The 15,246-nt window shown below is 47.0% G+C and overlaps 1 protein-coding gene across 2 annotated transcripts in view; it reads left to right on the forward strand.

The window, feature by feature from the left end:
* Window positions 1-1,877: 1,877 nt before the first annotated feature.
* TMTC1 (transmembrane O-mannosyltransferase targeting cadherins 1) overlaps window positions 1,878-15,246 on the forward strand; it is a 211,812-nt gene continuing 198,443 nt past the window's right edge. For both annotated transcript variants that reach the window (XM_034780420.1, XM_034780430.1), the window contains exon 1: window positions 1,878-2,324. In XM_034780420.1, the coding sequence (XP_034636311.1) occupies window positions 1,975-2,324 (350 nt within the window). In that variant the 5' untranslated portion in view covers window positions 1,878-1,974. The remainder of the gene's footprint in view (window positions 2,325-15,246) is intronic.

A 15,246-nucleotide genomic window follows, 5' to 3' on the forward strand; every position in this document is an offset into this window, starting at 1 on the left:
ACTTTGAATGCAGCACTAGTTACCCCATCTCAAAAAATATATAGTAGAACTGGCAAAAGTACAGAGAAGGGTAACAACAATGATTAAAGGTATGGAACAACTTCTATAGGAGGAGAGGTTAAAAAGACTGGGATTATTCATCTTAGAAAGAGATAACTAAGTAGGGGAGGGGGGACAGATATAGAAGTCTATAAAATCATGTATGGTGTGGAGAACATAAGGAAGTATGATTCATCCCATTACGTACCACAAAAACCAGGGGTAACAATGAAATTAATAGGCAGCAGATTTAAAACACACATAAGGAAGTACTTCTTCACACAACACACATTCAATGTGTGGAACTTGTTGCCATGGGATGGCGTGAAGGCCAAAAGTGTAACTGGGTTTGACAAAGAATTAGCCAAGTTCATGGAGGATAGCCATTGATGGATCTATTAGCTGGGATGGCCAGAGATGCACCCCACTGCTCTGGATGTCTGTCTAAACCTACAACTGCAGAAGCTGGGACTGATCAACAGGGGATGGATCACTCAATTTCTCTGTTTTGTTCATTCCCTCTTAACCATCTGGTACTGGCCACTCTCAGAAGACAGGATACTGGGATAGATGGACCATTGGCCTGACCCTGTAGGGCTGCTCTTATGTTCAGAGGGATGGGCTGAAGCAGATGTTCAGTGAAAGCAAGTTCCATATGCTAGAAGCCATCACAACAGATGATCATTCATCTGCCAACAAGAAACTATGGTGGAATTCCTTAAAAGGCAGATGGTGTCACAATGCAAATACCAGTCTACAAGGAGCTTTTGTATGTTGTTGTTCTTTAGTCAGGAGAAATTAGAAGAAATCCAATTAGCAGAAAATGCAGCGGAAAATGAGGTTTATCCTGGGCTGGGATACAACATGGCATCATCATGACATAAAGAAAGGACCTCAGCAGCAGAGGAGGCTCCTGACATTGAAAAGTGTGAATTCAAGTATGGCCCAATGTAAGTGGGCCTTTTAAAGTGATGGATGTTGAAACACAAACTCATTGGCAGTATCCCCTTGTCCCTGTTACTGGGTTGTTGAGCTAGCTTGTGTAATTATACAGAAAACCTAACATTTTATGATAGCCAATAGGGAGGGACAATGGTGGGATCTCACTTTTGACATGTTACTTTACAGGTTTCAATCTCTTGGGCTCTGTTCTTGTGCCAGGTGCTGAAAAGGTTGGATAACTGAAGCATGCCTTGCCTTTTGATACCTCCACCCTCTCATGTATCTTGCAGCTTGTTTGGGTTAAGGGAGATGTGAACATGCCAGCTGAGGAAGCTGATATCCAGACCGTGCTGTGCCTCTGCCCCGGGAGGGACACGGGAGAAGGTCATTATAGAGACGGGTAAAGTGATAAAAAGATCAAGATGTGGGCAGCATTTCTAAAGGTTAGCGGATGGGGCTAGAATGTATCTGAGACAGGTTCTAGTCCCAGCTCTGTTGACTTGCTGTGTGACCATGGTCCCTGGCCCAGGCCATGACTCAGTTTCCCCATCAATAAAATGGGGGTAAGGATAGGAAGGTGCTGTACAGAGCACTGTTTGCGAAGCGAAGCTCAAACGTTGTCTTCCTCCCCACTCAGGGCAGGCGGGCTGAAGCTGCTGCTTTTCCTTGGCAGGTTGACGCTGTTTCCCCCCGCCCCAGAGAGGGGTGCAGCGGGCAGATGGGCCTCTGCCCCCTCCCTGGCAGCCGCTCCCCGGAGAACTCAGGTGCAGGGCTGGGGGGAGCGCAGCAAGGAGCATGCGTGCTGGGACGGGGGGAGGAGGGACGGCGGGGGCTGTTTATTTGCAGCTGGGCAGGCGGAGCAGCGGCAGATCGCGAGCAGCCAGCAGCGGCTCGGGCTCCTGCCTGCCCCGGCGGCACCATGCTAGCGCCGCTGCCTGCCCGCGCCCGGCAGGAGGAGGGTGCCCCGCGCCTGCGAGGAGCCAGCCCGGCAGGATGGTGACAGCCTCCGCCAGCGGCAGGAGCCGGGACCGAGCGCTGCTGCCGCCGTCCCCGTCGCCTTCTCCTCCCCCCGCAGCCTGGGCTGCTGCTCCAGCCCGGCCCGGCTCCGGCAGCTGCGTGGCGGCGGCCGCGGCGCTGCTGCTGGCCGGGCTGTGCGCCCTGTGCTACGGCAACTCTCTGCGGGGCGAGTTCGTGCACGACGACGTGTGGGCGATCGTGAACAACCCGGACGTGCGGGCGGCGGCCCCCTGGGCGGGCGTCTTCGCCAACGACTTCTGGGGCAAGGGCATGGCCGAGAACACCAGCCACAAGTCCTACCGCCCCCTCTGCGTCCTCACCTTCAAGTAAGTGCCCCGGCCGGGCGCCCACCGCAACCTCCCGGCGCGCCCGTGCCCGGCTGCAGCCTGGCGCCTCCTGCTGGCTCCCGGGGCGCGCAGAGCACCCGGGGTTAACCCTGCGGGCGGGACACGGAGCGCGGCTGGGACGCCAGTGGGATGGGAGCAGGCGGGTTAGCCGCGCATCCCCCGGCAGCAGCACCTGTGAACGCCCCCTTCCTACGCAGCTGCCGCGGGGTGCAGCCGCCAGGGCGCCCCGAGGGGAGGGAGGGCTGGTGGCTGCGCCCAGCTGGCGGGTTTCCCTGTGGGGCTATGTAGGGGGAAGGAGGGTTACTTGGCGGCTGGGGCAGCGCGGGGGCGCCTGTGGGGCCGCACTGGGTGGAGGAGGAAGCAAAGGGCTTTTCGGTGCTGCGCGGGGCTTGCCCCCAGTGAGCGAGCCGCGGACTGTGCGTGCCCCTGCTGGCTGCAGTGCTCCCGGCGGCGCTGGCCCGAGGCGGTCGAAGCCCGCCGTGCCCCGTGGGGCAGAGGGCGAGGCGGGGTTCTGGGGCACTAGAGCTGCCCGGGCATGTTTGGGGCTGGGAGGCGAGCTGCGTGAGTCAGCGTTTCTGAAGGGAACGCGTGAGCTAGTCCAGACCCCGGTGGGGTGCGCAGAGAGGAGGCGAGCTCGAGTCGAAGCCTAGCGGGCTGCCTTCCCCTGAGCACCGGGGCGAGGCTTGTGCAGCCCTTGTGCCCGGGGCTGTGGTGTCTCCAATCCGCCTAGGGAGCGCCGAGGGGACAACGCTGGGTTGGCATCAGAATCTTTGTGCTGAGGGGACTCGTTCTCTCCGACAGACAGGCAGCTGTGGGGAAACCGCTTTTGCAGGAACTTCAGGGTGTCTTGGCAGGTGCACCAGCTATGTGGCTGGCTGGTTCCGCAGCATCTGCATATCCCCACCGTTATTCCTTGTTTGTTGGCTTTGTGTCCATACAAGAAGAATAGAATAAAAACAGCTTAGAAAGTGCTTTGTCTCTGAAATGGTCATTTAAATGTTCTAATTCCTGTTCAACCCCCCCCTTCAAGAAATCAAACAAACTCCAGTGCCTTTTTGAAATCTCTTTTTCTGCAGTAAGGAAAGGAATGTAACATTTGTCTACTGATCACTTTCAGTTACTCTTCTGAGAGGAATATATTAGCAACACTCTTTAAAAGAACCCTACTTAAAGGGTCTGCCTTAAATACTACATTTCTTACTGTCTGACAGCTGCAACTCTCATGTCAGTCACTGAATTCAGACTCAGACAGCTATTCTGCATTAGATGGCCCTTATATCACATGCAGAATAGGCAGGGAACATTTTCTGTTACAAAACAAAAGACAAGTTGGGCAGCAGCAAAGTAATTGACAGTTGTGCCCCACTAATCTGGAAGGGAAAGCTGCCCCACTTTTTTAAAAAAGGGCAGCAGATGGAGTTAGTATCAGTGCTTGTAATTAACCAATGTCCTGGTTATCTTATTCCTTTTTTTTTACTGTGTTTTGATAAAACTCTTGATAATATAAAATATTTGATATATTGTAATAAAACGCATTTTAAAATTGGGGGTCATGAACTCAGCATTGCTATGAGAAGACTTATGGTTACACTTTAAGGTTATGTCTATAAATAATAGATTTATAAGCATGTTACAGACAAGCAGTATGTGCTATAGATGGCTATAAGCACATCAGTGGAAGGTATACTATACATGCTTATAATCAATTTATTGACCTGTTGGACTCTAACAAATAACCATTAATTAAATCAGCTAATAATCATTTATTAAAAAATCTGCATAAAGTAGTTGAAAATGGTACCTTAATATAAATTAATGAAAATAAAATTTCCAGCTTTTTACAAATAAAAATAAGAAGTGTTCTTGGTATTTTACAGGCAGGTCTGAAGACAAGAACCCTGCCTTAAAGAGGCGCACTAGCTTTGCATAGACAAAACCACTTCTACATGGAGCCCCATTGACTTCATTGGTGCCAGGATCAGCATGCATGGATCTGATAGCAGCATAGGGCCTAAATTATAGGAGATAATTAGTGAAGTGCTTTTGAACTTTAACAGAGTACCTGAAAATAAATGTTTCAGTATGCATTTTTTGTCTTTGAATCTGAACTGGCATTTGCCTATACTGTTTAATTTAAAACATATTTAGCATGAAATCATGCTTGATTTACCTATGCAAGTAGTTCTTTTGACAGTTAGTTGGAATAGTTTTGTTTGCAGGATTTGATCCTGAAGTATATTAATTTCAAAGTGTTTACTGTACAGTTTTAATTTCATAAGTACCTGGGCTGGGTGTTGGATAGGGAAGGAATCATTTTACTACTTTAATACCTGGCTGCTGAGTGAAGACTAATTCAGCTCAAAGAAGTCTCTGTGGGACCTTTGTGGGTTTTTTTTTTTTTCTCCTCGCCATTGCCAGCAGTAGGGGAGGCGGAGGATGATGGGATCTGAGCAGAAGTGGGTCCTCTGGCCCCACTTCCTGAGAATTGTGCATAAGGGCTCTCTCCAAGTGGCACTCCACTCCATGTGCGGGATGCATGCTCCCTGCATAAACATCCAGTCTCCTCCTTGCTCAGCAGAACATCACTGGCTCCACTGTGTAGAGGCACACTTTCCCTCTGGAGGAAGGGATGGATTTACCCTATTGGCAATAAAAAGCTTAATAGAAATGGACTTTTTAGCAAAATTGAAATAAAAATAGCATCCTAATACTGTCCAGAGATGAGAGCATCCACTTAGGATGCTTAAGAAAATGGTGCATTGTGTGTATTTGCAGATTAGATTGAAGATGGAATGTAATGGCTGAGCTACCCATTCAGCCAAACTGTGTTGTCTAAGTGAAGATCAAGGGGTTTTAACAGTAGCAAGATCCTGTGTGAGGCACCATTTATTATCCTCCTCTGGAATAAAGTTATAATTCCAACTATGGAATTTGTTCTATGCACATAATTCAGAGACCCTATGGATTTTGGATCATACTATAGCAAAATTCAAAAGAAATCTTTTGGGATTATATCTGCAACTCTCATTTTATTCTATCTCTTACTCATTCTTTAATGGCCATGCCATTATTGTAACTATGAAATCAAGAGGAACAATTCGGGATGCCCTGTAGACTTTGAATTGACACTGAAACAAAGTCTATGATAGCGACTATCATGTTCTGAAAATGATTTTACTTGAAAAACAACCTTCCCCCCCCCATCCATTAGAAGAATTTTAAAAGGACAGTCCTTAATACATTGGACTCAAGTGTTAAAACCAAGCAGTTAAAAACTTCAAAAAGTTATTTGACTTAATTCATATTATAGCAAAAAGACTAAAATAAAAATTTAAAATAAAAATCTTTAGTTACAGATTAATAAATACATATCATGGATATAATTTATTCTGTGTATGCTTTCAATATGAACAGTAAGAGGAAAGTTGAATGGCCTATGTTACTAGAACCTTGAGCTAAAAATAAAATAATCACACTCTGGGTGCATTTTTTGTGTGTCTGGATATCAGCAAGCCAACCTCTCCCCCCACCCCCCAAGAAAAAAAAAACAACCAAGGTGCGTCCCCCTGCCCCCCTCCTGAATGTAAGTTCTTAACTTTAAAAAAACACTAAACCTTTTTTTATTTGATCTTCTTCTACAGTTCATTCTGTCCCTGCCTTTCTTGCCTTACAAACAAACAAGTAAAATGTGTTCAAATAAGTGTGTGTGGGTGTGTATAACTTCCTAACAGCCAGTCCTTTGATTCCTCCTGGTCTCTTAGAAAGCACCCAGCTTAAATATATCTTGTGCATTGTCACTGGTAACAGAGGTTCTGTAGACCAGTTATGTCCTCAGTGGCACTTAGGCTACATACCCTCGCTTCTCATGGATTTGCACAATGTTGCTGATTTGGAACTTAGTAAACAATATTGTTGATGCAAAAGACAAAATAAAATCCTCAGCTCACTCTCTCTTAACTGTTTGTTCTGCAAAGCTAGTAACCAAAAAACAGTAGAACTTGCTTTTGTCACTCAGATGGGATATGACTGAGACAGCAAATCTGTGGAGTAATTAAGTAGCACTTTGATATAGTCATCCGAGTAGAACTGCTCTTTAAGTACCAGCACTAACAGGCTTGGAAAGAAGTCTCTTCTAAATTCAAGAAATAACAAAAAACAAGTTTCAAAGGACATTAAACAGATGTCATCCTGTTTTAACTTTGGTTTGGTGAACACAGCCTGTAAGGAAAATGAAAGGCATGCCCCTAAAGCCCATTTGAGATCCCATCAAACTAACGAAAGGCTCACCCTCTCACAAGATGGAGAGGGACACAGAAGTCAATAGATTATTTGGGACAAAAGATGGGGGGGGGGGGGAAAGGGATTGGAAGTGCAGTTCACAGGGTCCAAAAAAAAAAAAAAAAGGCTCCAGAGTGGGGGACACCCAGCACAGAAACTTTAAAACACCCATTTCTCTTAGCAGGAGTTAGTGGAACTCTTCTCAGATGCATGAAGAAAACAGAAGAAGGCCCTGCATCTGCAGACAACCCCCTGTCCTGCTTCCTCCTTCTGGTCTTTCTGCTGAGGTGTACCAACAAAAAGGCAAATAGCGTTGGCTTTTGAGACATGGACACTTGGGAGTTAGACTGAGAACATCCTCTCTTTTCACAAAGAGCACTGTATTGCTGTCAGCAGCAGCTAGGAGGGCATGATCCAAGGCCCACTGAAGTCAATGAAAAGACTCCCATTGACTACAATTTCCTTTGGATCAGACCTTTAGTGACTGTGAACCTCTGGGTTAAATTTAAACAACAGCCAAGAGGTAAGATGTTAAGTAATGCATTACCAGCCCCCCAGACTGTCCAGTTATCTACAGGTAAACCCTTCTGATTTCCAGGTGGATGGGTGGGGACAATGGCAGTGGGGTGGACTTTAAGGTTAGGGAGTTAAAAATAAAATAAAAATGGAGTCCCCAGATTTGGTTTGATTTGTTTTACTTTTGTAACAATGTATTATTGTGTTACGGTTTGACACCACACAGTAACACAGTGAGCTGTAATTTATAAGGCTAAATACTCAGGCTCTCAGATATTATGACTTGTTGTACAACCATTTCATAGCAGCGCTACTACGCTTAGGATTATGTCCGTGTTCTTTTTACACATCCTATTTCGGTTGTTTTAAATTTGACTATAAAAATCAGTCTCTGTACTGAAACTTATTATACATGACCTGAAATTGATGCACATTTTAAACTGTTGTTCACCAACAGCCATACTGAGTCAGACCAAAGGTCCATCTAGCCCAGTATCCTGTCTTCCAACAGTGGCCAATGCCAGGAGCCCCAGAGGGAATAAACAGAACAAGTAATCATCAAGTGGTCCATCCCCTGTTGTCCATTCCCAGCTTCCGGCAAACAGAGGCTAGGGACACCATCCCTGCCCATCCTGGCTAAGAGCCACTGACAGACCTATCCTCCATGAACTTATCTAGTTCTTTTTTTATAGTCTTGGCCTTCACAACATCCACTGGCAAAAAGAGTTCCACGGGTTGACTATGCGTTGTGTGAAGAAATACTTCCTTTTGTTTGTTTTAACCCTGCTGCCTATTAATTTCATTTGGTGACCAGTGTTTCCTCTAATTTTTCCCACACATGTGCAGAATGAATTTTATGTGCACCAATATGGAGGTGATGTGTTACACATAACTTTCATATTGGTGTGCATAACAAAATTCATATGGTGGGGGTGGGGCTGAGGGGTTCAGAGTGTGGGTAGGGGCTCTGGGCTGGGGCAGAGGGTTGGGGTGGGACCGGGGTTGAGGGGCTCAGGGCTGGGGTAGAGGGTTGGGTGTGTGTGTGTGGGGGGGGGGGGGGGGGGGCCGGGGGGGGGGGGGGGGATCGGGGGGGGGGCTGGGGATGAGGTGTTTGGGGTGCACAGGGTATTCCGGGGCTACGGTGGGGAGAGAAGGTTACTCCGGGGCTCCAGCTCTCTCTTCCTGCAGCAGCACCTGTGCTGGGGGGGAGAGGCGCCTCCCCCACTGCGGCAGCTCTGGGGTGGGGGCTGCGGGATAGGTGCCCCTCCCCCAGCCGTGGCAGGTCCCAGCCAGGCAGGTTCGCTGAGTGCCTGCGCAGCGCTAAATAGGCTGCTGCATGGCCGCACAGCTTACAGGGAACTTAGTTGGTGACCCCTAGTTCTTGTGTTCTGAGAGGAAAATGAACCAGAGTGGAATGTTTAATATTTAGTAGCAGATATTTGGTGCTGTCTTCATTGGTGCATTTTCTGGTTAGCTTTATTTTTCAGGTGTTTTCTCTGACCTCCCTGTCATTCCATTCCTTTCATACCAATTTCACCGATTTATTTCCCTCTTCCTTCCTTTCCTTAAAAAACTGAGCTTTGGACCAACCTTTTCTCCCAGCTGGAGGACCCCTGTCAATGCTTTTTGAGTACATTAAAATGAATTATGATTGGTACTGTGATTGTCTAATGGCATTTCTTTGCATTCGGCCTCCTGTGTTTTGGACTGTTATGTCAGGGCTTCTTTTCCCCCTTTTAGTTTGTCTGGCTCTCACTTGTTACACTCTCACCACCAGGCTGAGACTGGAAGTCAGAGCTGAAAGATTATGTAATAAGTTATTCCAAATTCAATTAAAAATTCTAACATCCCTCTGGTTTGAAATCTATCCTTGATCATGCAGAATAACTCTAGTGTAATCTTCACTAGTGCTGTCTGCTGTTGCTGATGACTAAGTCCTTTGAATATGTTTTGATTCTGGTCCTCTTTCAGGTGAGTAGACAAGTAGCCTGATGGGGCTGGAAAGCATCTACTTTTGGAAGTCTCTCTACCAGTGCAGTGATATGTCCTGAAAGATAGAGAGCCTTTTGGTTAACAGCTTTGCTATACATGACTGTCCACTGCCATTTGTTGTGGTTTTGACCTTATTTGAGAATAATTTTAGAGGTAGCCTCTGAGGTGTGGTGCCCTCTTCTTCATTGTTCAACACCTCTATAAAGTGTTCCACTGTATTGTCAATTTGTACATTGCCACAGTGGATCAATTTTTTTAATTGTTAGGCTATTATGTGGAGTCAAAACTTGAAACCATGAGAATGTTGGTTGCATTAGTTTGGTGAATCTCAAAAACAGTCCAAATTTTCTGCTGTTTTTGCCTGTGAAGACCTATAAACATTGCATATTCATATTTGTCACTCTTGCTGAACCATACCTCCATAGCTTAGTAGAAACTTCTGTTCTTCTTCCCTAAAACAGAGTAGAGGTGAAGGGGAAAGTGTTGTTTTTGTTGGACTACAAACTTCAGTACCTGTCTGGTACATGGTAGCTGTTACATTCCAAGAGGATTAGTGTGGCTGCCTCCAGTTATAAAAGACTGAAAATGTGGTGGTGAAGAAGCCCTTTGGGGCTTACACTCCACTACACTCAAAGTAGAGTAGCACTAAAGAATTACTAATACAGAGTGTTCTACACTCGAAAAATGATACCTATCTTCCAACAATAGTGCAACTGCATCAGTGCTAGCCACAGTGTAAATCAGGGGTGGGCAAACTTTTTGGCCTGAGGGCCGCATCGGGTTTCGTAAATTGTGTGGAGGGTCGGTTAGGGGAGGGGGTCGTGGCTTGGCCCCCACCTCCTATCTGCCCCCCCCCCCGGGACTCCTGACCCATCCAACCCCCCCCCGTTCCCTGTTGGCCCCTCTGGGACCCCTGCCCCATCCACACACCCCTACTCCCTGTCTCCTGACCGCCCCCGGACCCCAGCCGCTGCATACAACCCCTCCTCTCATTCCTGACGCCCCAACCCCCCGAGACCCCTGCCTCATTCAACCACCTCTTCTCCCTGTCCCCTGACTGCCCCTGGAACCCCTGCCCCTGACTGCCCTCTGCTGCCCCATCCAACTCCCCCTCCTTCCTGACTGCCCCGCTGGGACCCCTGCACCCTCTAACCCCCTATTCCCCCCCCCCGCCTGCCCCGCTCCCTGACCACCACCCTGAACTCCCCTGCCCTCTATGCAACCCCCCCTGCCCCCTTACTGCGCTGCCTGGAGCACCGGTGGCTGCTGGCGCTACAGCCGCGCCACCCGGCTGGAGGCGGGCCACGCCGCGGCCGCCATGCAACACAGAGCACCGGGTCAGGCTGGGCTGTGCAGCTGTGTTGCCCCAGGAGCTCACAGTCCCGCCGCTTAGAGCATTGTGCCGGTGGCAGGGCGAGCTGAGGCTGCGGGGGAGGAGGGACAGCAGGGGAGGGGCCGGGGGTGAGCCTCCTGGGCCAGGAGCTTAGGGGCCGGGCAGGACGGTCCCACGGGCCGTAGTTTGCTCACCTCTGGTGTAAATGCTAGTAGGGCTTGGGCACTTTTTGGTTACTATGGGTTTTCATGGCATGCTGGAGGACAATATTTTAACCCTGTCTATTTAACACTTTAACAGTTGTTAGCGCTGGTGCAGTTGGACCACTGTTGGAATACAGGTGCACATTTTTTTAGCATATGGTAGATGCATTCTTAGAGTTCATTGTAAGCAGGTTCCACTTTATAGTATAGTGAAATCTTGCATGGCATACATAGTTGGCCATTTTCAGATATAACTTCATGATTTATGGGAAGATGTAAAGAAAATGGAAAACCAGAAAAAGCTTAATTGCTCAGTTGGCATCCCCTATTACATTAATTTGTACAAAAATATAAAAGCCTGCATCTAAATCTCCATCTCTCCAAGATTTGTAATGAGCTTTGGGATCCTATAACTGAGAATTTTCATTAAGAATTATTTGCTGTAACAAATTATCATCATTATGCTATGCATTGCCACTTCATACAGTGTTGTATTTTTGTCAGTCTGTTGAAAATAATAAAACAGATTAAACTAAACACAAGCTGTCCAGGGAAAATAACAAGGTCCATAAAAACACAAACTCTCCAATTATGGTTTACAATATCTTTAAATCATGAGAGTTTTAAAAAAAGAAAAGGCTGAGTGGGTATTTGTGTGTGTCATATAGTGCTTTTCATACATTTAAAGTGCCAAATAGTGTTGGTGCTTATATATGACATAACTAGCTTTCTCAAACAAATTCCATTTTTAAGTCACTCAAGTCTCTATTAGATCTGTGTCCAAAAAAAAAAAAAAAAAAGCTAATCTGCTGAATTCTATTTAACTTTGCAGTGTTTCATAGAGATCAAGGCTGAACACTGGGGACAAAAGTTATGAGCAAGTAGAGGGTTATGCAGATTTTTCTGTTTTTCCCCATGAAGTAAGGAGCTGAACAGTAGGATTCATGCACTTTCATCATACTGCATGGGAAAGAATACCTTTCCCTGAGGGCAAGAGTGTGCTCTTTCCGATTCCGCTGGACAGGGCCATAAGGACAAAGGTCCATCCACACCACACAGTAACATGGTGAGCTGTAACTTACCAGGCTCACTTACATGATAAGGGATCCTTTGGAAACTGTCCCCAAATCAAAGGGATACACCCACTCTAATGTTGTTCTTGAACAGATTTTATTACACTAACAAATCAAGGAATTTCAAAATTAAATGCTGCTTTTCCTTGTCCTTCTGTGCATGGGTTTGGCAATGGTTTCTGAGCAGTGTGTGACGCTATGAACTATATATGCTGCAATACTTAGACACAAAGGGATGAGTTGAGGTCAGAGTCTCTGCTTCAGCATGGAATTATCTTGGAGCTCAGTTCTCCTTGGTGGGGGAGTACCCACACCAGAGAGTCCCTGCTCATGAATTTTCCAGTGGATTCTCTCATTAGGGATGGGGTGAGAGGCCATTTCCCCCATAGAAGATTCTAGCAGTTACACCTCCTCATGCTTGTGGATTTCTCCCTCCCCCCCACCACCCCAAAAATCTCCTGGAGGCCCTTTGTTCTTGAACTGCTGTTCACCAGTACCTGGATGTCATAATCCCCCACCTAACAGTCACCCTTGAACCTCCTCTTCCATGAGGGGTACTCAGGTGTATTTCCGAATTGCAGAATGGGTAGCAGTGTAAACTATTGCAGTCTTTAGCTGTGATTCTGCTTCTATTTAGTAGACTGGCAAAGCACCATTGACTTCAGTGGTGAAGGATCAAGCCCTATGTTGCCAGTAACTTCCAGTGGGTTCTTCTATGTATTTCTTCAAGAGGGGAGAAGGATTAGTCAGAGCTTTCCAGATGAGCTGCTCTACTCCAGAGCCACAGGGTCAGGTAGCAGAGATCCTACACAGGGTCTTCTGCAGGGTGGGAGGGATGAAACCATGGTGGTGGTACTCTTTTTGTGTACCCTCTTCATCCAGTCTATATCATTGGAATGCCATTAGGGGACACCTTCCTTGGCTGGTAAGGAGGAAAAATTGAGAGGGTCTGGTTGGCCCGAAGACACAGTTTCCTTATTGGAGTTCCCTTACAGAGCTCAGCCTAGGAGAAGACAGTGTTGGAGATATATCTTTCTAAAAGATATGCTTTAGCTCAACCATAGACGTTGTGGTCTTGATGTAGGAATTCTACTGAGTCAGGTTCTTTGGCTTGTGATGTGCAGGATGGTCAGACTCTTAGACCCTAATAGTCTTTCCTAGCTTAAAAAAACTACGAAAGTGTGAATGAAATCAGAGGTTTCTCAGTTGAAGGCCAGTCTACAATTGGATAAGTCAGAGAGAAAACATCACACACCTATATGCTACTGTTGCTTGGGGGTTTCCAGATGCTTCTTTCCATTAAGCTGGGGTTGGAGAGCCCTTCATTTCAACTAGAAGTTAATTTCAAAGGACTACAAGGATCTGTCTCTTATTTTAACCTTCCCACCCCTTTTCTCTCCCACTTATTGAGCTATGCACAGTGGATACTTACTAGTATAATAATGCCTAATGCCAAAAGTGAAGAGAGGACTGGAGCCAGGCTAGGGGATGGTGGGTTGGGAGGGGAGGCACTTTTGTCAACTTCCCCATTCCTACTCTGCAGCACTCTGCTATGGAGTTTTTTGGCTTTACATAGGAGGCTGCCCTTTCCCTTGGACAGTAGGTGACCTTACTGCGTAGCCTTGTGAAGCTTGTATGGCTTGGAAGGCCAGGGATGGATTTTTGGCTGATTGAAGTGCTATATTTGTGCACACATACTGTGTATAACCATCACAACCACTATCAACATTTCAAAAGATTTCTAGTGAAATTGTTTCAGGACAAAAGAATGTTTCCTTCACCATTTGGCCTAATTTGTTATGACAAATAATAGCCTTAGCAGAAATGAAGCAACACCTGCACATTTTCACATTTAATGTTCAGAGACCACCAAAGACGGCAAATTATATATAATACGTGCACACACACACATGCATACTCCTACTCAGATTTTACAGTTTAATGGAAGGCTTATCCTAGTAATGTATTGTTTTTGTTTTTTTAAAAAAGGAATAGTCAGACAATTAGGTTACTGCTATTTCATACATAGTATCTACTCTAAGGAGACAACATCAGGTAAATCTCTCCTATTGTAGGCCAGCGACGCTTGGTCCTTCGCTGGGCATTCAATGGAAGGGATACAAGGAGTATTCCCTCCCCAATGTGTACTCTGCCTAATGGTCAGGTTCTGGTGTACTGTCTTTGCACTTCCCTCAGTGCAAGGACTACATTACCTATTCCCTTGGGGGCACTTGGTTCCCACCACTAGCACTGTCTCATCGAGTGGGAATGACAGATGGTGGTGGGGGACAAATACCTCCCCATGAAGCAGGGGCGGCTCTAGGCACCAGCAAAGCAAGCACGTGCTTGGGGCAGCCCATTTGCAGGGGCAGCAGGAATCCAGCATGGGAGCTGAGAACCAACAGGGGGCCCTGGGAGCTGTAGTTCCTTGGCTAGCTCCCTGCCTATGGAGCCAGCCCTAGAGCAGGGAAAGAACTACATTTCCCAGCATTCCCTTGGCCACTACCAACAGGAAAGAGGGAGAGGGAGTGAGGTAGCTGAGACCTCATGCTGCAGCCTGCTATGAATGGAGAGCTGCACTCTGAAGGGTAGGGATACCATATTTTAACATTCAAAAATAGGACGGTCCACAGGGAGGGTAGCCCCACCCTGCCACCATCCACCTCCTCCAACTGCCCCCCACAGAAACCCCAACCCATCCAACCCCCCCTGCACCCTGTCCCCTGATCACCCCTCCCGGGACCCCTGCCCCTAACTGCCCCCCGGGACCCCACCCCCTACCTGTCCCCTGACAAATCCCTGGGACTCCCATGCCTATACAACCGCTGCCTGCCCCCTGACTGCCCCCCCAACACCTGACCCATCTAACCTCCCCTTCTCCCTGCCCGATTGCCCCCCGAACCTCCGCCCCATCCAACCCCCTTACCATGCCACTCAGACCAGCATATCTGGCTCCGTGCAGCGCCAGAGACACTGCTGCATACATGCTGCCGTGCTCCCCTGTGGAGCCACAGCCCCCTTTCCCCCCATTCCTCCCCAGCACCTGCCTTCCAGATTTGAACACATCAAAATTCAGGAGTGCTCAAGCTCAGTTTGGGCAGCTGTTACTTCATTTCTCCCAAATCAAATATACTGATCCACTGTAACTTGCTGTAGAAAAAGTAGGATAAAATTGAGCAAGAAATGCTTCCCAGTGGTTATTAGGACTGGAATTGCTATTTTCAACAGCCATTGCCTTTTTGTTTGGTTTGTTTGTTTGTTTGTTTAAAAGGAAGACAGTGATATTGCATTGGCAAATTCCCCATAGCAAGAAAGAGCGGAAGAAAAGAATAATAAAGGCACCTCAACTTTTCCTCATTTATGTAGGACAGTCTTATAATATGCATCCAGATATCCTCCAATCACACAAGCTGAAAATTGTTCCACTTTACTGCAGTTCTGTAACCATATGGGAACCAATTCTCTCTGTGTTCTGTGCACATCTAAAATTCATGCTGAATGACCTG

The sequence above is a fragment of the Trachemys scripta genome, chromosome 1, assembly GCF_013100865.1.
Source record: "Trachemys scripta elegans isolate TJP31775 chromosome 1, CAS_Tse_1.0, whole genome shotgun sequence".
Classification (NCBI taxonomy): Eukaryota; Metazoa; Chordata; order Testudines; family Emydidae; genus Trachemys; species Trachemys scripta.